At 44.7% G+C, this 26,077-nt stretch overlaps 1 protein-coding gene across 1 annotated transcript in view; it reads right to left on the bottom strand.

The window, feature by feature from the left end:
* LOC115152318 (cystic fibrosis transmembrane conductance regulator) overlaps nucleotides 1-25,345 on the bottom strand; it is a 47,833-nt gene extending 22,488 nt beyond the window's left edge. The window contains exons 1-13 of the mRNA XM_029697084.1: nucleotides 25,063-25,345; nucleotides 23,885-23,995; nucleotides 22,315-22,426; nucleotides 21,067-21,282; nucleotides 20,568-20,657; nucleotides 17,882-18,045; nucleotides 16,706-16,831; nucleotides 12,283-12,400; nucleotides 9,894-10,022; nucleotides 8,784-8,876; nucleotides 7,416-7,592; nucleotides 4,921-5,112; nucleotides 1,937-2,031 (exon numbers count right to left, since the gene is read on the bottom strand). Coding sequence (XP_029552944.1) covers nucleotides 1,937-2,031; nucleotides 4,921-5,112; nucleotides 7,416-7,592; nucleotides 8,784-8,876; nucleotides 9,894-10,022; nucleotides 12,283-12,400; nucleotides 16,706-16,831; nucleotides 17,882-18,045; nucleotides 20,568-20,657; nucleotides 21,067-21,282; nucleotides 22,315-22,426; nucleotides 23,885-23,995; nucleotides 25,063-25,115 — 1,676 coding nt within the window. The 5' untranslated portion in view covers nucleotides 25,116-25,345. The remainder of the gene's footprint in view (nucleotides 1-1,936; nucleotides 2,032-4,920; nucleotides 5,113-7,415; nucleotides 7,593-8,783; nucleotides 8,877-9,893; nucleotides 10,023-12,282; nucleotides 12,401-16,705; nucleotides 16,832-17,881; nucleotides 18,046-20,567; nucleotides 20,658-21,066; nucleotides 21,283-22,314; nucleotides 22,427-23,884; nucleotides 23,996-25,062) is intronic.
* Nucleotides 25,346-26,077: the final 732 nt, after the last annotated feature.

Genomic DNA, 26,077 nt, shown 5'->3' on the forward strand with positions numbered 1-26,077 from the left:
CTGCAGCCCGGAACCTCCTGAGACGGCCTGCAGCCCGGAACTTCCTGAGACGGCCTGCAGCCCGGAACCTCCAGTGGCGGCCTGCAGCCCGGAGCCTCCAGTGGCGGCCTGCAGCCCGGAGCCTCCAGTGGCGGCCTGCAGCCCGGAGCCTCCAGTGGCGGCCTGCAGCCCGGAACCGCCGGCGATGATCCACAGTCCGGTGGCACAGAAGCAGAGGGATCAGCGGGCGGAGCGGGGGTTTCGCCCCGAACCAGAGCCGCCGCCTCTGTTGGAGGATCTGCGGGATAAGGTTATGTGTACTGCACCAGAGCCGCCATAGACATTAGTTACCCACCCTACCCTCCCTTTTATCTATTTTTTTTTTGGGGGGGGGTTGTTTTGTTTAGGTGCGGTCAGAGTGTGGGGGGGGTAATGTCACATCCTGACCATAGTAAGATGTTATTTTCTATGGTAGAGTAGGTCAGGGTGTGACAGGGGGTGTTTTTCTATGTTTTTTATTTCTATGTTCATGTTCTAGTTTTGTATTTCTATGTTGGTTTTGTTTGGGATGATCTCCAATTAGAGGCAGCTGGTTGTCTCTAATTGGAGATCATACTTAAGTCGTTTTTATTTTCCACCTGGTGTTGTGGGATCTTGTTTTTGTGTTGCTCAGTGAGGCCTGCAGAACGTGACGTTCGTGTTTCTTTGTTTATTGTTTTGTATTAGTGTTCTGAGTAATATAATAAATATTTATCATGAGCACTCAACACGCTGCACCTTGGTCTACTCCTTACGACGATCGTCACACGAATACAACAAGTGTAGACCTTACAGTCAATGCTTACTTACAAGCCTTTAACCAACAATGCAGTTTTAAGAAAAATAAGTGTTAAGTCAATTTTTTTTACAAATAATTAAAGAGCAGCAGTAAAATAACAGTTGTGAGGCTATATACAGGGGGTACCGGTACAGAGTCAATCAATATGTGGGGGCACTGGTTGAGGTAATATATACTCTAGGGGGGTCAATGCAAATGGTCTGGGTAGCCATTTGTTTAGCTGTTCAGGAGTCTTATGGCTTGGGGGTAGAAGCTGTTAAGAAGCCTTTTGGACCTAGACTTGGTGCTCCGGTACCGCTTGCCGTGCGATAGCAGAGAGAACAGTCTATGACTAGGGTGGCTGGAGTCTTTGACTATTTTTAGGGCCTTCCTCTGACACCGCCTGGTATAGAGGTCCTGGATGGCAGGAAGCTTGGCCCCAGTTATGAACTACCCTCTGTAGTGCCTTGCGGTCGGAGGCCGAGCAGTTGCCATACCAGGCAGTGATGCAACCAGTCAGGATGCTCTCGATGGTGTAGATCTTTTTGAGGATCTGAGGACCCATGCCGAATCTTTTCAGTCTCCTGAGGGGGAATAGGCTTTGTCGTGCCCTCTTCACGACTGTCTTGGTGTGTTTGGACCATGATAGTTTGATGTGGACACCTGCTCCACTACAGCCCCGTCGATGAGAATGGGGGCATGCTCTGCCCTTCTTTTCCTGTGGTCCATGGTCATGGTCAAGGATCTAGAAGCTCTCAACCTGCTCCACTACAGCCCTGTCGATGAGAATTGGGGTGTGCTCGGTTCTCCTTTTCCTGTAGTCGTGTCACATTCCATTGACATTTCCATTTTAGAAAGTACTGTAAGTATCGGAATACACACGATCCATGCATACACATAACAGCAGTCTCATGGGCAAAACAACACAAGATGCATTCTTCCTTCAAGAGTATCATGTCATATTCCACTGACATTTCCGTGCTGTAGCATTTCAAAGCCATAACACGAGTAATGACTTTAATAAAATCAATCACAGTGGTCTGCCAAGTACAGTAGGTTATATATCTTCGGTGTTGAATGAGTGTTGCCACAGGTCACACACGCTGAGAGACAGGTGTGTGTGTGTGTACCGGTACGTACCTGGCCAGGCCTATCCTTGCCCTCTGACCTCCACTTAGGGTCACCCCTCCCTCCATAAGGGGCGTCTTGTCTTTCTCCGGCAGCAGGGCCAGATCCTGAGGGGAGAGCAGGGGAGGGTTAGATAAATGTTCGAGACATAGACATGCACACCCACACACAAAAACAGAAACATGAAAGGTAGGGGAGTATGAATGTCAAAGCACTCGGAAATGTATCGGGGAAAACAAAGAGAAAAGTTCAGTGTTAGTAGACATAACAGACTGAAATGGCAGCTACAAAAATATAAACAAACAGTTTGTTTATGTCTATTACTCCTGAAAGAAGGTTGTTAACAACCTGGGCACTGACTCAGTTCAACGTCCCTTAGTTTTTCAGTCGTGTTTAAATGTGAAATAAAATAACCTGGGGTCTGGTTAAAAGAAGATGTAAAGTACTGTGAGACAGTTAAACAACTGAGTTTTGCAAATCCAATTCCTTTTTCATATTGGTATACAGATGCAAAGCAATCAAATCACATGTACTTAAAGCTGCCGTTACAGCTTTAAGTACAGTAGCTTAAAGACAGAAAGGTGGCATTTCAGAAGTTTAATTCCACCACATCAAACATACCAAACAAGATACACTGAAACATCGAAGGAGTATGAAAAACTTCACAAATGCCCATAAAAAAAAACTACTTCTCATTTAGAAAACAGCCAATGTGGCATCGATATGAGTCAGAAACATGTACTCTATTGTCAAAATTGACTACAAAGGTTAAATAGGATATTTTAATATTTTTTTAAATATTTTTTAAAATATTGTTTTGTGAGACTTGTGGTCGTGACTGCATCACAACGTAAATGAAGGTTGGGTTTGTTTCAAATCTGCCCGCATGCCCACAGCTGGCAGTGCACAAGTAATCATCCATTTGGAGTGCAGCTGCAAGCAACCTGATCATAATCCCTGTGGTAAATTTGGATTGACTATGGGACTAGTTAGGGATGATTGGTTAATAACACAATGTACATGGGACAATATGTACAAATTTCAATGACTTAAAAACCTCAAACAAAATATAAATTGTAGAAATTTTAAAAGAACAAAATATTGTCTCATTTATATAGTGTAATAATTTATTGATGGCCCCTAACTTGCCCCGGAGATAGTCAAACCAACTTTGCCACGGTTGCACACCAGCCGGCTGAAGATAATTGGCAAAATAATTTGTCTAACTATTCCCACCTGCAAACACACACCCAAGATACTCACATCAAACCCCCCCCCCCCGAAACCATCTCACGTTTGAATTCAGCCACGGTCACTAGCGTTTCTTAATGAACCAAATCTAAAACGAGGCCAAATCAGGAAGTGCAGTCGCCCTTTAATAGTTAGATGATTTCAAACACAAATGTCTGAAACATGTAAAACCAACATGTGAAAGAATGAATTTAGTCATACATAAAACCTCCTACCTTTTGAAACGCTACTTCTGCTATCCAAACGGAAGGCGTTGGGAATTGAGTTAAGAGGTTGTTTAACAGGTCGTAAAACACAGCAAGTGGAGAAAAGGCACCTTGTGTGAAAAAAAAGCGTGGCTAGCGCTACAAGCTAACTATTCTCTCACCATAAACCTTGGTTCTGGGTGCTGAGATTACAAGCTGGCTAACTGTTAACATTTAAAATGATTGGGGTTTACAAGAAACAGCCCACCCATGATCATTTTCTGGTCCTAGGAGAGGCAAAAACAGACTGGAGCAGGATCACAAGCCCACTAAACACAGTCTGATACGCCTGGGCACACAGATGTCTTTCACAGGTGTCTCTTTATCCTCTCTGTCTCAGACCACGTATACCAGATTGCTTTTGTCATATTCTCTTTGACAGATGGAATAGTCACCACTCCTCTGAAGTCACTCAGTTGTTGAGAGTTTGGATGCAGGTGAACATTACGCGGTTACATAAGAGTTGAAAGGTCAGGTCAAAAGGTGCTCATTGTGAGCTGTCAAAGGGTTAAAATAGGTGGATGCAGTAGTGTTTGCTTCAAAACAGGCAACGACACACTTAGGCCTAGCACCTACAGTTGCAATGGCACATCGTCAGAGCTGTTCCATAACATCTTTTGTAACAGCCTTTTTCAATGCAGCGGTTTACTTAGCACTTATTGGGGGGTGGGCTGGCGCAGATTTCAAACAGTGCCTCAAGAGGCCTAAGGTAACACACCATCCAAATGATCTGTGCCAAATCCTCAATACCCCTTGATAAATGCTACTGTATAGTAGCTCTGTTGCACAGAGTTTTCTGGTCAGGTCATGTACACAGAGATACACAGAAACACAGATTGACAATGAATGCTCTAGTCTAGTCTACTCTAGTCTAGTCTAGTCTACATCCATGCTTGTGACTGAGCAAGCTGATATTCCGTCCCAATGACATAATGGGGGGTGTCCATGGCAATGGGAGTGTCAGGGACAGTAATCCAGTGACACGGCCCCCCTGCCGAGGCAGCAGTCTAAACGTTACTGCGTGACACTCAACACTGGGTCTCCACACAGGGACGGAAGGGTGTGTGTGTGTGTGTGTGTGTGTGTGTGTGTGTGTGTGTGTGTGTGTGTGTGTGTGTGTGTGTGTGTGTGTGTGTGTGTGTGTGTGCGCGCGCGCGCAAATATGACATCTCAACTCCTCACAAAGGCTCCTGGGTAGACAGCCAGGTAGAACATATGAGTCAAGGGAGGAAAAGAGAATAGGGTTAGGAATGAGAGATTAGCAAGAGAACATGGGGAGGTAGAGAGAGTAGAAGAAAAAAAACATCAGGTGAAAAGAGGGGAGAAAATATAAAAAAAGGTCACGTGGACGGAAATAAAGCAAAGACAGAGGAAAACAGAAGTAGAGAAACATCCAACACGACAACATCAAAGACCATACCTGAGATCAAAACAATTCTAACCAAGCTAACAGCCGACACACAATATGACAGAGCGACAGCGTATTTCCCTCCACCGTACCTCCTCCAGCTGACAGGCCTTGATGACAGAGGTGTAGCGGAACTCGTCGTAGGTCAGACCAAACAGGATGTTGTCACGGATGGTTCCGGGCATGATCCAGGAGGTCTGGGGGGAGAAGGAGATCCGCCCACTGTGTCTGATCTTCCCCTCCGATGGGACCAGCTCCCCCAGGATCATCATCAGCAGGGAACTCTGGTGGGGGGGGGGTGGTTACAATATCTGAAGCGTCGAGCACAATAAATGTGATGGGGTAAAATTGTGTGTGCAATGTTGATTTTTGGGGAAGTAATTCCCAGCACCATAAAGGAGATAAGCTTGGTGGTGTGTGTTAATCCTGTTATAAAGGGAAGAAATGTCAGAACACCTCTGAACACTATGGAGTAAAAATATGCAGAGAGGGGAGAGATACTGTATATGTGCATCCCTAATCTATGTACAACATTACGCCCTGGAGAGAGAGGAATAATAATGTATTCTATGATATGCTCTTCACTTCAGCTCACCGGGGAAGGGGTGGCGTGTAACGGTAGGTAGGGGGGCAGACGCTAATCTCAAAACCTCGGATTGACTGCACTTTATAGCACCAGTAGAGGTGGAATTGAGGCATAGACACAAAAGTGAGATATTTATAATATTAAGTCTTTCACTTTGTCTCAACGTGTAATATATCTCAATCACATGAGGTTGGTGGCACCTTAATTGGGGAGGAGAGGCTCCTGGTGATGGCTGGAGCGGAATAAGTGGAATTGTATCCAATACATCAAACACATGGAAACCCTGTGTTTGATGCCTTTCTATTTTCTCCGTTCCAGACATTGTCACCGTCATAGGATGCCACCTTTCCAACAACTCAGTTCATCATATTTCTGCCCTGCTTGAGCTGCCCCGGTCAACTATAAGTGCTGTTATTGTGAAGTGGAAATGTCTAGGAGCAACAACGGCTCAGCTGCGAAGTGGTAGGCCACACAAGCTCACAGAATGGGACCTCAGTGCTGAAGCGCATAGCGCGTAAAAATCGTCTGTCCTCGGTTGCAACACCCACTACTGAGTCCAAAACTGCCTCTGGAAGCAATGTCAGCACAAGAACTGTTTGTTTGGAGCTTCATGAAATGGGTTTCCATGGTCGAGCAGCCGCACACAAGCCTAAGATCACCATGCACAATGCCAAGTGTTGGCTGGAGTGGTGTAAAGCTTGCCGCCATTGGATTCTGGAGTGGTGGAAACGCGTTCTCTGGAGTGATGAATCCCGCTTCACCATCTGACAGTCCAAAGGACGAATCTGGGTTTGGCAGATGCCAAGAGAACGCTACCTGCCCGAATGCATATTGCCAACTGTAAAGTTTGGTGGTTGGAGGAATAATGGTCTGTGGCTGATTATCATGGTTCGGACTATGCCCCATAGTTCCAGTGAAGAGAAATCTTAACTCTACAGTGTGCTTCAACTTTGTGACAACAGTTTGGGGAAGGCCCTTTCCTGTTTCAGCATGACAATGCCCCCATGCACAAAGCAAGGTCCATACATAAATGGTTTGTCGAGATTGGTGTGGAAGAACTTGACTGGCCTGCACAGAGCCCTGACCTCAACACCATGTAACACTTTTGGGATGAATTGGAATGCCGACTGCGAGCCAGGCCCAATCGCCCAACATCAGTGCCCGACCTCACTAATGCTCTTGTGGCTGAATGGAAGCAAGTTTACGCGGCAATGTTCCAACATTTACTGGAAAGCCTTCCCAGAAGAGTGGAGGTTGTCATAGCAGCAAAGAGGGGACCAACTCTATATTAATGCCCATGTTCGACGAGCAGGTGTCCACATACTTTTGTCATATAGTGTATTTGATACCATTCCACTCATTCTGCTCCAGCCATTACCACAAGCCCATCCTCCCCAATTAAGGTGCCTCCTGGATCTCAATAATATTATTAAGACATAGTATGACCCATTGAGACATGAGGAGCCCACACCCCACACTCCATCCACCCCTGTCATTGCTCCCAGACAGTGAGTGGTCCAATACCTTCCCTGAGCCTGTGGATCCTTAGTAAAGGGAAACATATTGAAACACCCTATGACATAGCGAGATATGAGAATCACACTTCAGCTACATTCCATCAAAGTGCACACTCTGTTGTGATGTTCTACCTGCTACACAGAAAACCAAACCATTTTAATTCACAAGATCGAATGAACATGCGTGCATCAGCCATCAAGAATTGAACCTCTGCGATTCTTGAGTTTGGACGCTGCCATTGGAGGCCACCAACGGTGGCCACCAACTCAAGCAGTATAGCAGCTTTCGTCGATTTAAAAGTAAGCACTCCCTCAATGGCTGATGGCCGATGGCTGTAGTGTAGCAGGGCCGTTACAGGGACTACAGTTGGCACATTTACAGAAATGTTGATTCATGTCCATTGTTCCTGCCAATTCAAATAAACAAAGCCCCAGACCTTGTTCGTCCACCCCAGTGTTCCCAGACAGTGAGTGGTGGTGGTACCTTCCCAGAGCCTGTGGATCCAGCCACGGCCAGCATCTGTCCCTTCTCCAGGTACAGGCTGATGTTCTTGAGGACGGGTGTGACATACAGGTTTGTGAAGAACAACCCTGCGTCACCGTTAGGGTGGCCGGTAGCCTTGTTCTCCTGCTTAATTTTCTCAAAGAGCTCCCCGATACCCTGGAGGGGGGGGAGAGAGAGAGAGAGAGAGAGAGAGAGGAGAGAGAGAGAGAGAGAGAGAGAGAGAGGGTGAGAAAGAGCTTTATATTACATCGAATTTTCTCTCATACAATATGACTAGACCAGCTTGTCTGAAAAAGTGAGCTCACGTGCGTACAGTTCTGGCTGTAATAGGAATACTAATTGGGCATAAAGTGGAAAACAGACTGGTGAGAAAATGCTCTAACGAAGGCTTTACGCTGAAATGCAGCCGAGAACATTTTCAATGTTCTGGGAATCACTGAGAAATAGGAGACTCTTGCCAGTATATTACTCAAATGTCATTATAGCCCCCTAATCCATCAACATTTCCATTGGAATCAAATCACTGGTGAGAGTGAGACTTCTGTAGGACAGTGGTTCGTAAACTGTGGGGCATGCCCTCCCCCTAGTGCGAAAGTTGCAATAGTAGAGTGCACCAGGTGAAATTTGGAAATTGGGTGGTGCATCATCAATATTCCTCTTGTCATGTCAGTCCTTGTATACCATAGAGAGCTATTTAGAACTTGTCACAAATGTCCAGATCAACCAGCCCATGTCAGCTAACGAAGTTAGCTAGGTTTTTTAGCGCATAGATGTTGCTGTATCACATGCATACACTTTAGACACGGCAAAATTGCAATATAATTAGCTTTAAACCTGCAAAATGTTCTCTCCGCCGAAAAGAGGGGTGTGAATAGTTTGTATCATGAACGGTGCTTGTGCCCATAGAAATAGACTTGCCGTGCGAGGGTGGGTGGCTGAGTGGGTGGTTTGTTTAATCATTGACCTGGGTGACATTTTATGGGGTAGTGATTTTCCCAGCATAGAAATTGGTTGGGTTTAGAATAGTTTACCACCGTCTAGCATAGCATTGTTGTTGCTTATCTAAATTAGTGCACAGTGTTTGAACACAAAAGATTTTCTGCCTACTTGGGATGGTCATAAAATGGATCCATAAAATGAAATATACTGCCTGTGACATTTCAAACTGATAATGTTATTCTGTGGTAATGAATTGCCTTTTTCCTACATAGTAGTAGGATCATTCTCAGGAAGAATAGAATACACACACACACACACACACACACACACACACACACACACACACACACACACACACACACACACACACACACACACACACACACACACACACACACACACACGTACTTCATCCCAGGAGGCGGTCACGTTCACCAACTCTATCTCAGTTGTGGTCAGGTTGTACTCCAATACTTTGTACTCCTCTTTGCAGAGGTACTCCTACAGGATAGACAATGGATAACAAAACAAGAACATTATCTTGGCAACAACAATTCACGTCAATACACACACACACACACACACACACACACACACACACACACACACACACACACACACACACACACACACACACACACACACACACACACACACACACACACACACACACACACCCTTATTCTGGGTATAAATATAAACAGTCGTGTAAGACGAATGCAAAGCATGTGTTGTCCGACGGTAGTGTCCTGTACAGTATAAAGACAGAATAGACAGCATGTTCAGGAGACCGAGAGGAATTACTGATAAGATTGATACAACAACTGGTACTGTGATGGCCTTTTTGGCTGAGGATGACATGTGTGTCTGTCTCTCTGTCTATTTGTTGATGTGCCTTACGGCAAGGCGGCGTGAAGGGCATGTGTGTGTCTTGGGGTGCAGTCGGGGTGGGGAGGGGGGGCTGGGCGTGTTTTGGATTCCAGATGTTGGACTGAGAAGATGAGTCCAAATAATCATGTACTCAAATACTCATGTATGTGAACCCAGGTCTGGTGTGAGGATGTGGGTGTGTTTGTGTAAGCCAATTATTGGCTTCTTCAGACATGATGAGAATAACTTACATAACCACCAAATGTAAAAAAAAAATTACAAAATTGCTCATTAACAAAACCAGAGTTATCATCAACCTATGTTAACAAGCACTCCTCTCCTAAAGCCTGTACATTCCACAGGCAAATGTACATTACATACAGTATCAATGACTACAACAGGTGCTCCTCCAACCCAACTCCATCCAACGTCTTCATTTAGTTTTCCCCCAATCCCAACCATTACGGCCCTCGACCAGATTTCACCCAAGTAAAATGCCCAATTCGACAATGCCTCAAAGTTCCAGTGTACTGTACCACATCTAGATGAACCTTCAAATCCCATCCATCCTTCTCCCCTCCCCCTATCCTTCCCACATTTCCCACTCCCTCATTTACTCCCGTGCCCAAGTACACAAAAGCGCCTCACCTCTATCTTTGTGACCAGCGCCAGCGTGTCGTACCACATCTGTATGGAGCCGGGCAGCTGTCTGGTGAGGGTCATACGGAGCACCATGCAGTAGGAGGCAGTGGTGAAGATCCGCCTCAGGATAATGCCCTGTAGAGATCACATTGAGATTGTACTTTATTAATCCCCATTGGGAGTATTCCACAGATTGCTAACCTCAATGTCAGAGTTTAACCTCAATGTCCAGCACAATGTCAGAGTTTAACCTCAATGTCCAGCACAATGTCAGAGTTTACATAAAGTGGATTCGGAATGTATTCAGACCCCTTGACTTTTTCTACATGTTATTTTACAGCCTTATTCTAAAATTCATTAAATAGTTGTTTTTCCTCATCAAATCCACACACAACCCCATAATAGCAAAGCGGAAACAGGTTTTAAGATTTTTTTTCCTCATTTATTAAAAATGAGGAAAAAATACATAAGTATTCAGACCATTTGCTATGAGACTCGGAATTGAGCTCAGGTGCATCCTGTTTCCATTGATCATCCTTGAAATGTTTCTACAACTTGATTGGAGTCCACCTGTGGTAAATTCAATTGATTGGACATGATTTGGAAAGGCACACACCTGTCTATATAACGTCCCACAGTTGACCGTGCATGTCAGAGCAAAACCCAAGCCATGAGGTCGAAGGAATTGTCTGTAGAGCTCAGAGACAAGATTGTGTCGAGGCACAGATCTGGGGAAGGTTACCAAAAAAATACCTGCGGCATTGAATGTCCCCAAGAACACAGTGGCCTCCATCATTCTTAAATGGAAGAAGTTTGGAACCACCAAGACTCTTCCTAGAGCTGGCCAAACTGAGCAATCAGGGGTGAAGGGCCTTGGTCAGGGAGGTGACCAAGAACCTGATGGTCACTCTGATAGAGCTCCAGAATTCCTCTCTGGAGATGGGAGAACCTTCCAGAATGACAACCATCTCTGCAGCATTCCACCAATCAGGCCTTTATGGTAGAGTGGTCAGACGGAAGCCACTCCACAGTAGAAGGCACATGACAGCCAACTTGGAGTTTGCCAAAAGGCACCTAAAGGATTCAGACCATGAAAAACAAGATTCTCTAGTCTGATGAAAACAAAATTGAACTCTTTGGCCTGAATGCCAAGCGTCATGTCTTCGGTGAAGCATGGTGGTGGCAGCATTATGCTGTGGGGATGTTTTTCAGCGGCAGGGACTGGGAGACTAGTCAGGATCGAGGCAAAGATGAACGGAGCAAAGTACAGAGAGATACTTTTTAAAATTATTATTTACCCATTATTATTTTACCCTTTTTCTCCCCAATTGGTAGTTACAGTCTTGCCCCATCGCTGCATCTCCCATACGGACTCAGGAGAGGCGAGAGTCGAGAGCCATGTGGCCTCCGAAACACAACCCTGCCAAGCCGCTCTACTTCTTGACATATTGCTCGCTTAACCAGCTGCACCAATTCGTCGGAGGAAACACCATACACCTGGCGACCGTGTCAGCGTGCATGCGCCCGGCCCGCCACAGGAGTTGCTAGAGTGTGACAGGACAAGGACATCCCGGCCGGCCAAACCCTCCCCTAACTCGGACGGCGCTGGGCCAATTGTGCGCCGCCTCATGGGTCTCCCGGTCGCGGCCGTCTGTGTGACAGCCCGAGATCAAACCCAGATCTGTAGTGATGCCTCAAGCACTGTGATGCAGTGCCTTAGACCGCTGCGCCACTTGGGAAGCCCTACAGAGAGATCCTTGATGAAAACCTGCTCCAGAGCGCTCAGGACCTCAGACTGGGGTGAAGGTTAACCTTCCAACAGGACAATGATCCTAAGCACATAGCCAAGACAACGCAGGAATGGCTTCGGGACAAGTCTCTGAATGTCCTTGAGTGGATGCTCCCCATCCAACCTGACTGAGCTTGAGAGGATCTGCAGAGATGAATGTGAGAAAATCCCCAAATGCAGGTGTGCCAAGCTTGTAGCGTCATACCCAAGAAGACTCGAGGCAGTAATCACTGCCAAAAGTGCTTCAACAAAGTACTGAGTTAAAGGGTCTTTTTTTTTTATAAATTATTTTGCTAAATAAATGTAAAACCTGTTTTTGCTTTGTCATTATGGGGTATTGTGTGTAGATTGATAAAAAAAATGAACAAGGCTTTCATCTAACAAAATGTGGGAATACTTTCCGAATGCAGTGTATGTGAAAATGGTGCACTTCTATGTTTTGAAGTAAAACAGATAAGAAAATGTCCTTTATTAATCACCAAGGGGAAATTCATTGGTCGTACTTTGTCATAGCAAAAAACAAACAATACAAATACTCACCTCGTAAAAAACATCACAAGTAAATAAAAATGTATATACATTTATAAAGGCCAGTGGAAAAAGTACCTTGCTGAGGGCGTGTGGCACAATGGCCGACACAATGACCAGGATGGCAGAGAAGAAGTAGGAGGCGCTGTAGAAGTACCGCAGAGAGCCAATCTTCCTCGTCAATGACATCTCATCCCTGTAAGAGGTGGGGGGGGGATTCATTTTATAGAATACTTACTACTATGTAACCTCTCTTACGTTTGTATCTTAAATCATTTTCTAATTCAATGGAATTATTCGGTTTTCTCATTGAAAAAACATCGTTTATGCCAAATTCTGCCTAGACAAGAAAGCCAAGGTCACAAGACGTCTTGTCAAAGGTCTTGACGCAGAGCCATCAATAGGTGGACAGACATCAACAAGGGAATCCAATTATGCATTTAGGCCCAATTCACCCAAATCAGACAGGGATTAAACATTGAACATTGGCAATCGACTCAAGGATTGACTAGACTACACAATGCAGGAGTGTTTCTCTGATTGGCTTTGTTTGTGAATGTCATGATCATAGACGGCAATTAATCCTCCCTTAGAGCTTCGGCTCATATTTAACGGAATTGAAGTGAAAATATTTTGATGGGAACCTTATTTATGAATGAAAATCACAGGTCATCTATCCCAGCTAACAGTTTTTGATTCCCAGAAGATCTCTGGTGGATGGGATGGTGTTCCTACCATGACCTTTCACCTCAGAGCATTAGAGTTATACGTTAGAGGAGGGATGGGCAACTCCAGTCCTCAGGTGCCTGATTGGTGTCACACTTTTGCCCCAGCCCCAGTTAACACACATGACTCCAATAATCAATTAAACACGATCTTCAGTTTAGAATGAAATGAGTTTAATCAGGTGTGTTTGCTAGGGATGGTGAAAAGATGTGACACCACTCCGGCACCCGAGGACTGGAGTTGCCCATCCCTGTGTTAGAGTCAAAGCATGACCACTTATCTAACTTATATCAGCATGTTAAATGTGCAACCAGAGGGGAAAAAATTCTAGACCACCTTTACTCCACACACAGAGACGCGTACAAAGCTCTCCCTCGCACTCCATTTGTACAAACAATAGTACGCAAGTATAAACACCATGGGACCACGCAGCTGTCATACCGCTCAGGAAGGAGACGCATTCTGTCTCCTAGAGATGAACGTACTTTGGTGCGAAAAGTGCAAATCAATCCCAGAACAACAGCAAAGGACCTTGTGAAGATGCTGAAGGAAACAGGTACAAAAGTATCTATATCCACAGTAAAACGAGTCCTATATCGACATAACCTGAAAGGCCTCTCAGAAATGAAGAAGCCACTGCTCCAAAACCGCCATAAAAAAGCCAGACTACGGTTTGAAAGTCCACATGGGGACAAAGATCGTACTTTTTGGAGAAATGTCCTCTGGTCTGATGAAACAAAAATATAACCGTTTGGCCATAATGACCATTGTTATGTTATGTTAGGAAAAAGGGGGAGGCTTGCAAGCTGAAGAACACTATCCCAACCATGAAGCACAGGGGTGGCAGCATCATGTTGTGGGGGTGCTTTGCTGCAGGAGGGACTGGTGCACTTCACAAAATAGATGGAATCATGAGGGAGGAAAATTATGTGGATATATTGAAGCAACATCTCAAGACATCAGTCAGGAAGTTAAAGCTTGGTCGCAAATGGACAATGACCCCAAGCATACTTCCAAAGTTGTGGCAAAATGGCTTAAGGACAACAAAGTCAAGGTATTGTAGTGGCCATCACAAAGCCCTGACCCCAATCCTATAGAAACTGTGTGGGCCGAACTGAAAAAGCATGTGCGAGCAAGGAGGCCTAGAAACCTGACTCAGTTACACCAGCTTGGTCAGTAGGAATGGGCCAATATTCACCCAACTTATTGTGGGACGCTTGTGGAAGGCTACCCGAAATGTTTGACCCAAGTTAAACAATTTAAAGGCATTGCTACCAAATACTAATTGAGTGTACAGTCGTGGCCAAAAGTTTTGAGAATGACACAAATATTAATTTTCACAAAGTTTGCTGCTTCAGTGTCTTTAGATATTTTTGTCAGATGTTACTATGGAATACTGATGTATAATTACAAGCATTTCATAAGTGTCAAAGGCTTTTATTGACAATTACATGAAGATGATGCAAAGAGTCAATATTTGCAGTGTTGACCCTTCTTTTTCAAGACCTCTGCAATCCGCCCTGGCATGCTGTCAATTAACTTCTGGGCCACATCCTGACTGATGGCAGCCCATTCTTGCATAATCAATGCTTGGAGTTTACCAGAATTTGTAGGTTTTTGGTTGTCCACCCGCCTCTTGAGGATTGACCACAAGTTCTCAATGGGATTAAGGTCTGGGGAGTTTCCTGGCCATGGACCTGAAATATCCATGTTTTGTTCCCCGAGCCACTTAGTTATCACTTTTGCCTTATGGTAAGGTGCTCCATCATGCTGGAAAAGGCATTGTTTGTCACCAAACTGTTCCTGGATGGTTGGGAGAAGTTGCTCTCGGAGGATATGTTGGTACCATTCTTTATTCATGGCTGTGTTCTTAGGCAAAATTGTGAGTGAGCCCACTCCCTTGGCTGAGAAGCAACCCCACACATGAATGGTCTCAGGATGATTTACTGTTGACATGACACAGGACTGATAGTAGCGCTCACCTTGTCTTCCCCGGACAAGCTTTTTTCTGGATGCCCCAAACAATCGGAAAGGGGATTCATCAGAGAAAATGACTTTACCCCAGTCCTCAGCAGTCCAATCCCTGTACCTTTTGCAGAATATCAGTCTGTCCCTGATGTTGTTCCTGGAAAGAAGTGGCTTCTTTGCTGCCCTTCTTGACACCAGGCCATCCTCCAAAAGTCTTCGCCTCACTGTGCGTGAAGATGCACTCACACCTGCCTGCTGCCATTCCTGAGCAAGCTCTGTACTGGTGGTGCCCTGATCCCGCAGCTGAATCAACTTTAGGAGACGGCCCTGGCGCTTGCTGGACTTTCTTGGGTGCCCTGAAGCCTTCTTCACAACAATTGAACCGCTCTCCTTGAAGTTCTTGATGATCCGATAAATGGTTGATTTTGGTGCAATCGTACTGGCAGCAATATCCTTGCCTGTGAAGCCCTTTTTGTGCAAAGCAATGATGACGGCACGTGTTTCCTTGCAGGTAACCATGGTTGACAGAGGAAGAACAATGATTCCAAGCACCACCCTCCTTTTGAAGCTTCCAGTCTGTTATTCGAACTCAATCAGCATGACAGAGTGATCTCCAGCCTTGTCCTCGCCAACACTCACACCTATGTTAATGAGAGAATCACTGACATGATGTCAGTTGGTCCTTTTGTGGCAGGGCGGAAATGCAGTGGATATGTTTTTTTGGGATTCAGTTCATTTGCATGGCAAAGAGGGACTTTGCAATTAATTGCAATTCCTTTGATCACTCTTCATAACATTCTGGAGTATATGCACATTGCCATCATACATACTGAGGCAGCAGACTGTGAAAATTAATATTTGTGTCATTCTCAAAACTTTTGGCCACGACTATGTAAACTTCTGACCCACTGGGAATGTGATGAAAGAAATAAAAGTTGAAATAAATAATTCTAGTAGTAGTTTAATAGTTTGAATGTATTTGGCTAAGGTGTATGTAAACTTCCGACTTCAATTGAATAAGCCTATATAATGACATTATTGTGGACAAAAGAGCTAGATTATTTTTATTTGTCAAACGGCAGTCAAGCATCGACCATCCTGTCACCAGTATAAGACCCTCGACATGTATTGTAAAGTGACACAATGTGAGCCCAATGCACGCTAATACTGTGGGCCCATGTAGGGTGCCCAGTTTGGGCCGATGTACTTTTTCTATTTAATAGGAATTTACTGAATTACTATTTAGAACACCAAAACTGGAATGACACACTCAGTAATGATTGCGCAAAAATAATTGTGCATAAAACGCCACCAAAACGCCTTTAGCTGGGCTTGGTGTGAGTTAACTCATGCTGGGCTTGGTGTGGGCTGGCCCGTGTTGGGCTGGTGTGGGATTGGTGTGGGCTAGCCTGTGTTGGGCTTGTTGTTGGATAGCCTGTGTCGGGCTGGTGTGGGCTAGCCAGTGCCCACCTTGCCCACTGAATACCAACATGGGGCCAATGGAGTCATGTTTGCTGAATTGCCTTAAAAATTGCTCGTTAGGTCACTTGGCTCTGTTGATGTACAGCACGTGTCAAACTCATTCCACAGAGGGCCACATGTCTGCAAGTTTTCATCAACCCTTGTATTCGATTGATGAATTAATGTCACTAACTAGTAAGGAACTCTCCTCACCTGGTTGTCTAGGTCTTAATTGAAAGGAAAAAACAAAAACCTGCAGACACTCGGCCGCCGTGGAGTATGACACCCCCGATGTACAGTATTAGGTTGTAGTTAGGTTATGGAGGGTTTTGTGTGTGTGTCTTACTGTCTGATGTTCTTGATGATGGTCTCCATCACCTCCTCCCAGCCGTAGGCTTTCACTGAGTGGATGTTCTCTACGATCTCTGAGGTCAGAGCCAGGCGACGACTGATCATCCCTGCTCTTTTCTGCCTGATTATAGGACCCCCCCCCCCACACACACACACACACACACACACACACACACGCACACACACACACACACACACACACAGAATAAGACACGTACGCACACATACACACGCCAGATGTTAAAATGAATTTCCAAGTTCAGAGAGATGGCTGAGCATAAACATCCAAACTTGATGAGTCTGCCTGTTAATTAACACGATTTATTCCTGGGTAAAAAAAAAGTTTTTGTGCCGAATACACTGCGATGTTATAGGTGTCACGTTTATGGGCATGTCACAGCAGTGTGTAGGAGGGAGATTCCTTGATGTGTGCAGGAGGACATGGGACAGAGGAAGGTGTAGTTTTGGTGGAAAAAGTTGTCAACTGTAGGGGTGCCCATGTTTCTGGGGATCAGAGGTGTCCGGTGCGAGAGAGGCAGGATGAGGTGGCCAGGGTCAGAGTAGTGCAGAAGATATTGTATGCTGAGGCAGTGAAGAAAGCGGAGGAGGGTGGATCAAGGGTGAGAGATTCTGAGAGGATCCCTGTGAATAGTAGATCTGTGTCAGAACAGAGGGATAGGTCAATGAGTGATATATGTTTCAGTAAGGTTGGCTTCTTAGCATTCAATAGCAATGGATATCAACTGTACCGCAGAGATGGAACGTATGTCACAGAAAATAGATGTTGTGGTGGCAGCTGCAGAGAAGTACTTGGTGGTACGAGATTTGACCTCAGAAGAGTTACAGGGTGTGTTGAGTGGTAGTGTCTGGTCCACACTGGTCGTTGGCCTGGGGTAGGGTCAAGTTGAATGGGTGTATATTGTACTTCAGTTGGGTGGCGGTAATGCAATATATTGGATGCCAACCCCCGTTAAACTCCACCGAAGAAGAAGACTTTCCAGGCAGTGGAAAAAAAACCTTGTCAGAATTGATCCGTTTCTTTCTGTTACCTGTGTGTCCAATATCAAACCCACCATATTGATGACATTTTTCTTACTATTTTGTGTCAATTGATGCGCATTTAACGATGCAATGTTGCTTATTAGCGGTAGAATGTTAGTCCAGTACCTACCTGTGAGGCCCCATCTTCTGTGAGAGGCAGGCCTGTACGATGCCCAGCAGGGTGAGGGCAGCCAGGGCACAGAAACCATTCACCTCTATCAGCTCCCAGATCAAACCCACACACAGGATGCACTGCAAAGGGGTGATCCACACAAAGTGGGCCAGGCCAAGGCTCTGCAACACACATGAATGGATGAAGAGAGATGCAGGAACACAATACTGTTTGTAAGCTTTTAAGTGATATCAAATTCAACAGTGATGAAGACGTGGATGTCTTATGGTATGGTGGGTTATGCAAAATGGGTCAACTTTGAGCACCTTTATCTTCTGAATGTTTTTGGCATTCAGGTCCAAAAAGTCACTTTCTGACCACTTCTTCCATGGGTGAACATGTATGGAAAGTTTCGTTTAAATCAAAAGGGATGCTGTCAAAAAGTGAATTCAAATGTATTTACCCTGCCATGACTGTCAGGTGGATGGATTGTCTTGGCAAAGGAGAAATGCTCACTAACAGGGATGTAAACAAATTTGTGAGCAACATTTTTTGAGAAATAAGCTTTTTGTGTGTATAGAACTTTTCTGGGATCTTTTATTTCAGCTCATGAAACATGGGACCAACACTTTACATGTTGTGTTTATATTTTTGTTCAGTGTGTAAACACAACATGTAAAGTGTTGGTCCCATGTTTCATGAGCTGAAATAAAAGATCCCAGAAATGTTCCATACGCACAAAAAGCTTACATCCATGTTAGTGAGCATTTCTCCTTTTCCAAGATAATATGTCCACCTGACAGGTGTGGCATATCAAGAAGTTGATTCAACAGCATGATCATTACACAGGTGCACCTTTCGCTGGGGACAATAATGGCCACTCTAAAATGTGCAGTTTTGGCACAGAACACAATGCCACAGATGTCTCAAATTTTGAGGGAGCGTTCAATTGGCATGCTGACTGCAGGAATGTCCACCAGAGCTGTTGCCAGTGAATTTAATGTTCATTTCTCTATCATAAGCCACCTCCAATGTCATTTTAGAGAATTTGCAGTTTGTCCAACAAGCCTCACAACCGGAGACTCCTTGTAACCACGCCAGCCCAGGACCTCCACATCCGGCTTCTTCACCTGTGGGATCATCTGAGACCAGCCACCCGGACAGCTGATGAAACTTGGTTTGCACAACCGAATAATTTCTGCACAAACTGCCAGAAACCGTCTCAGGGAAGCTTATCTACGTGTTCGTCGTACTCACCAGGGTCTTGACCTGACTGAAGTTTGGCGTTGTAATCGACTTCAGTGGGCAAATGCTCACCTTCGATGGCCACTGGCATGCTGGAGAAGTGTGCTCTTCACGGATGAATCACTGTTTCAACTGTACAGGACAGATGGCATGTATGGCGCCGTGGGGGCGAGCGTTTTGCTGATGTCAACATTGTGAACATAGTGCCCATTGGTGGCAGTGGGGTTATGGTATGGGCAGGCATAAACTACAGACAACAAACTCAATTGCATTTTATCGATGGCAATTTAAATGCACAGAGATACCGTGACGAGATCCTGTCGTGTCATTCTTCCGCCGCCAACACCTCATGTTTCAGAATGATGATGCACGGCCCCATTTTGCAAGGATCTGTACACAATTCCTGGAAGGTGAACATTTCCCAGTTCTACTATGGCCTACCACCAGACATGTCACCAATTGAGCATGTTTGGGATGCTCTGCATCGACATGTACGACAGCGTGTTCTGGTTCCCGCCAATATCCAGTAACTTCGCACATCCATTGAAGAGGAGTGGGACAACATTCCACAGGATAAAATTAACAGCCTGATCAACTCTGCAGTATGCGAAGGACATGTGTCGTGCTGCATGAGGCAAATGTTGGTCACACCAGATACTGACCGGTTTTCTGATCCCCACCCCTACCTTTTTTTGTAAAGGTATATGTGACCATCAGATGCATGTCTGTATTCCCACTCATGTGAAATCCATAGATTAGGAATTTATTAATTGATTTAAATTCACTGATTTCATTTTCTGAACTGTAACTCAGTAAAGCCTTTGAAATTGTCACATGTTGCGTTTTTATTATTCTGTTCAGTGTAAGAAAATGATTTGGGTCCTTAGTTCTCATCCATATTGTTGAGGTTAGGGTTAGTACAGCAGATGAGTTGGGTGGTTCTTACCTCATCCATATTGTTGAGGTTAGGGTTAGTACAGCAGATGAGTTGGGTGGTTCTTACCTCATCCATATTGTTGAGGTTAGGGTTAGTACAGCAGATGAGTTGGGTGGTTCTTACCTCATCCATATTGTTAAGGTTAGGGTTAGTACAGCAGATGAGTTGGGTGGTTCTTACCTCATCCATATAGTTGAGGTTAGGGTTAGTACAGCAGATGAGTTGGGTGGTTCTTACCTCATCCATATAGTTGAGGTTAGGGTTAGTACAGCAGATGAGTTGGGTGGTTCTTACCTCATCCATATTGTTAAGGTTAGGGTTAGTACAGCAGATGAGTTGGGTGGTTCTTACCTCATCCATATTGTTGAGGTTAGGGTTAGTACAGCAGATGAGTTGGGTGGTTCTTACCTCATCCAGCTTGTTGAGGTTAGGGTTAGTACAGCAGATGAGTTGGGTGGTTCTTACCTCATCCATATTGTTAAGGTTAGGGTTAGTACAGCAGATGAGTTGGGTGGTTCTTACCTCATCCAGCTTGTTGAGGTGGGTTGACATCAGGCTGACCAGCTGACCTGTGCTGATCTTGTCCAGGACCCGGCTGGACAGCTTCAGAGTCTTGGGGGTTGAAGGTCAGGGGTTAGGACGGACACAAAGGGTTAAAAACGTGACACAGGAGAGGCTGCTGTGTGACACTAAGAGGATGTAGCAGCTACATAGCTGACCCTCACACCAGAGAGTGGCTACACTGAAGAGGGTGATGTGGATCTGCATGCATGCCTAGGTGGTGGCATGTCAGATGCACACAAACACACACCACTTCCCCCTCCCACACACACCACTTCCTCCCCACACACACCACTTCCCCCTCCCACACACATCACTTCCTTCCCCCCCCCCCCCACACACACACACACACACACACACACACACACACACACACACACACACACACACACACACACACACACACACACACACACACACAAACACACACACATACACACCACTTCCCTACCACACGCACCTTCTTATAGATGAGGCTGAAGAGAGCGATGCGTATCTGCATGCCCAGGTGATGCAGTCCAAAGATGGCTGGCTGCAGGAGCAGGAACCGAGCGATGAAGAGAAGACTGAGACCCAGGGCCAAGTAGTAGCCCTGCTCCCGCTCCGGGGCATGAAATGGGTCGAACGAGCCAATGATACGACCCAGGAGCTGGGGCTGCACTGTCTTCGACGCCTCCTGGAAGAAAAGAGAGAAAAAAATATATCTATCACGCTATAATGATCAGTGTGTTCCTGGAAATCTGAAGTAGCCTGTATAATGAAAAACGTATCCAGTATGAGGGAGGGGTGCGGGGGGAAAAAGTTTCCCTACAAAACTGAATTTTGTGGCACTTTGATATCATGATCTTAATGATATACCTTGATACCTCTACTCTTAATCTCCCATAAGCCCTGAACTGATGGGCATTCCTAGAAGGTTCCATGGGGATCACCTCACACCACCAGGTTACGCAAGACCTGCTGCTGACGTCAAACTTCCTCACCGAGCGGAGGAAACTGGGATACTCACACTGCAGTGAAACATGCTTCTTCTCCATACTATGGTCATGCTGCTAATTCACTAGTAAGTACCACACGCGTGCAGGTCAGAACAGGCTAACAGCTAGCCTAGGTTGAGTTGAGTTCAGTTTCATTCCGGTTCCAATTCCCTCCAATTCACAAAGTGAATTTGAACTCAGTTCATGTGTTGAATGAGAAACAGAAACTCCCCATTGACAAATGGTCCCGTTTTTTTTATTCTAGAATTGGAACGTCCATTCCCTTCCTGAATTGAAATGGAATTGACTGCACACACAACCATATCAATGGCATAACACCTCTGTTGTCACAATATATGATATGTTCTCATATGAGAGATACTGTATGAGAGACAGATGCACTTAAAAGGGGCAAAATAACACTATAATAACACCCAAATGGCGACCCACATTTAAATACAAGGTTGTTCATCATCTGGTATTGTAGTAATAAAGTATGTAGGCCTTTATAATAATCGTGGCCAATTCCGGTTGTGGCGAGCCCACAATGTGTGCAGGCTTTTGCTCTAGCCAAGCTCTAATACACCTGATCAAATAGATTGTTATTCGGTTTTATATAGAGTTTGACTGATGTGGGTTAGTTAGACTAGAGAAACACTTCTTTTTTTTTATAACTGCAACCGTAAGCTGCAACCAGGACACCTGTGCTTTATGTGGAGAGATGGACTCACCCCAAAGTACAGCAGGATTCCGTAGAACACAAAAGGCCAGAGGAAACAACGGGAGAGAGCCCGCAGGAGCCGAGGCTTCTTCTTGGCCGATGCCACTTCTCGGTCCCATTCTCTACACCAGGAAAACATAGCAGAGAAGTTAGAATCTATTTTTTTTAAAACACACACACACATTGGCTGACAGCAAAAGTAAAGTAGGGGCACATTGTTCAGGGCACTGGTGTATAACCTGGGCAATTTGGCTGACTTATTAAACGGAGTGCAGAGACCTTGACGAACGAGGGACAAAAAGAGGTAAGAGAGAAATTTGAGAATTTGTGAGAAAAAGAGAGCGGAGGGAGGGCAAAAAGCAGAAAGAGGATAAAAAAAGGTGATGAGAGAGAGAGAGAGAGAGAGAGAGAGAGAGAGAGAGAGAGAGAGAGAGAGAGAGAGAGACAGGGACAGAGCGAGAGTAAGAGAATGTGTGGTTGTGCATGATAGATGGAGGGACCTTACCAACCTGTTAACTCAAGGTAAAGTTCAAATTCCCATGCAGCTACCAGCAGAATTTGGCAGATTAAAAAAGATTCAGCACCCTCCAGACATCTGGCCCTTTCAAAGGTCAACTTTTACACCCATTTAGAGGGCCGCTGGCACACTTTACTGTGACACTGCCCCTGCCCTCACCCCTTAGTGGCCCAGCATGGGACATGGTTGTGTGCATTTCGTTTCAGGGACAAAAACACGCGTGGCATATAACAGGTGGCCTAAGATCCTTCCCTTTTTTCTTTCTACAATCCTTTCAAAGGTGTGACATTTACACACATTACAGAACGGGGACAAAGCAGAAAGGACATAGAGTGAAGGGAAAGGGAAGAGACAGAGAAAGGGCCAGAGAGATTGAGAGGAGAAATTGACCGAATGAATTAGAGAGAGAAAGAGAGTGGTGAGAGGAATGAGAGAAAGAGAATGAGATTGAAAAATAGGAAAAGTGCATAGAGATTGAGAGAAGAGAGAGCGAAAGCAGAGAGAGTGAGATTGAGAGAGAGAGAGGACAGTACAGAGAGGGCCCAGCCTGCCCCATCCCGTCTCCGGTGTGTTGGTTTGGGACATGCCAAGGTTTATGTTTGTCTGCCCACCTCCAACCAAAGGCCATCCCATATTTTAGGTTAGCGTGGGTAATCTAGAATTTCCAGTTCCTTAGCTAATCATTGCGATCATTGAATGGGGGGTTATAACAGTAAATACACTTTAGCCCTGAAGGGCAGTAAGAAACATCCATTCTCAACTCTCTCAACTCAACAAGACAACAACAAAGAAGGGACCAACAACACCAACAGGAGCACTTTGATCTACTGTTATAGCCTGGGGCTGATCCTTTATGACATTTGTTTGTGTTCTATATCATTGAAATGGCTGGAATCAAATTTGGACAGTAGTTAAAATAGGCAATCAAAGTACAGTATGTGTGCGAACATGTGTGGAATAAAAAAAAGAAAGTAATTTAGAATTGAGTAACTTCCAAGGATGCACAGGTGTGTTCAACATGCCTTAAATGTTCATGAAGGGAGGCACTTTGGCTGATACAAACCTTTCAAGTCGTTCAGAAAGATTGTCTGCGAGATCAAACGACGGTGCTTTATAAACATCTGTCAAATCCAACTTCTTTCTTAAGCCCTTCCTCAACAGTGGAGATGTCCACCTGCAAAACAACAGGATGGATGGGTATGGGAGGTTTGGTTGGTAACAAGTACATAATATAGCCTACTTCTGAGCAGTGGCGGTTCTAGACCATTTCAACTGGGGGGGGGGCCAAGCTGGGGCCAGTTGTACTGTTAGAGGGGCCAGTTACATTAGACGTTATTGTTGCCATATCGTTTTCTTCACTGCGTTGCAGGCATTAGCAGGCAAAAGACCATGTTCATAATCATTAGTGTTCCGCGTTGCCACTGTCTAATAACAGATGCAAAAAAAGAAAGATAGCAAAAATTAGTTATGTAAAAAATATTTCCTACTCCACATTTAGGGGGGCCACAAGGGGGTCCAAAATTGTTGTCACAGGGGCACTGGCCCTCCCCCCCCCAGAACCGCCCCTGCTTCTGAGGTACCTACAGTAGACCAATCTCCTCTGAAGTTGACTACAGATAAGCCTACTCAAGAAATGAATACATTTTATTAACCAAACGCCCATGCAGTCATATAGGGTGGCAAAATCATACAGCAATATATCAGCAGCATGCATGTAGCAGGATAATTAGGCCTAGGTCTACAATTTAGATAGCTGCATAATTTGTAAAAAAAAATATATATATAAGGAATCCTAAATCTGTTACATAATGAGTTTTGGGATGACATGGGCTTTTCCCATGACAGGACGCGTGTGGTGAGTATTGTAGCCTACATGACACTATATATGTATTTAACAGGCAGGACAAATGACGAGAGATGTTTAGTATCATTGACTCATTTCATACAAAGATATCATAATTGAAAGATGGAGCGCAAAGGGCTGCTGGAATTTCATCTCGGAGCAAAACACACAGAAACTGTCCTTGGAGCATATTTGCACTTTCGTATTTAGCATTTACAAGAATCTACTAAAAGTCAACATTGAAACCTTTATAAAATAATACGATTCCTGTGACCTGACTTGCCGGAAAACTGACTGTCTCCTTTTACCAATGCGCTCTCCATATCTGGCAACAGCCTCTGGCAAACCATTCAAGTGTTTATTTACGACATATATGAAGAATACATATCATTCCTTACCAGAAGAAATATTTGGAGAAGAAGTTTGCATCTTCCACGGGTGACTTCTGCATCCTAAGAGCACCGCCAGTTTTATTTCACTGCACCTGTGTCCTATCGCTTCCCCCTTTCTGACTGTCCCAGCTTGTGCCGACTGGAAATGCGCAGAGCAGAGGTGATGTCACTGGTGTGAAATTGTCTCCAAGCCGGAGCTGCGACCACTATCCAAACAACTATCACACAATGCAGCGCACACAACACAGACCGCAGCAAATGGGCTGTCTTGTCCTTGCCTTGATCCCGACAATGAGAACACGTTGGTTAGCGAGAGAGAATCCTTTATGGACTCTCCAAACATCCCGGAGTGCGTCATTTCCATACTGACAAGCCTCTTCAAAAACTTACACGGGTTGCATATTGTGGCAACCCAATTTGCGGAGACATAAACTACTACATCTATAATGGCGCACCAATTTTTAGCAGGCAGTTTTCAAAGAAATCACCTCTTCTGCAATTATGTCAATTTATTTGAATCAAAAGGGTATGCGATCTCATTCATTTGTTAGAATGAATATGTCCTTCAGAAAACCCAGTGACATCTGGGTTTTCAAGCAATGGGCTCCAAGCAATGTATCAGAATAAGATTAGATGCTGGAGTTAGTCTGGAGAATATTAAAGAAAAATAAATGCTACTGTCATGGCATCTTCTGGTCTGTTCCATGAAATGAGTCCTTTTGCGTCCTTTTTTAAATTTGAAATAGAAATTGTGAATCAATATTGCATTTTAAAAGGCTGTTATAATAAATTAAGTGCACTTTAATATAGACCACTTGGAAAATGAAATGAATCAGATTTTTTTTATATGAAAAAAGACATTTATGAAATTCAGCGTTTTGACATGTCCCTCTGTGCACTCTTCTCCAAGCGTTCTCCTCCAAGTTATCACTGTCATTGTACGGCTCTAGTTATTTCGTTGCTTTGACAAAGTCATTTCTGACAATTATTATTTATTTAATGTGTGATGAATAGTGATGAA

The sequence above is a fragment of the Salmo trutta genome, chromosome 17 (assembly GCF_901001165.1).
Source record: "Salmo trutta chromosome 17, fSalTru1.1, whole genome shotgun sequence".
NCBI classification, from domain to species: Eukaryota; Metazoa; Chordata; class Actinopteri; order Salmoniformes; family Salmonidae; genus Salmo; species Salmo trutta.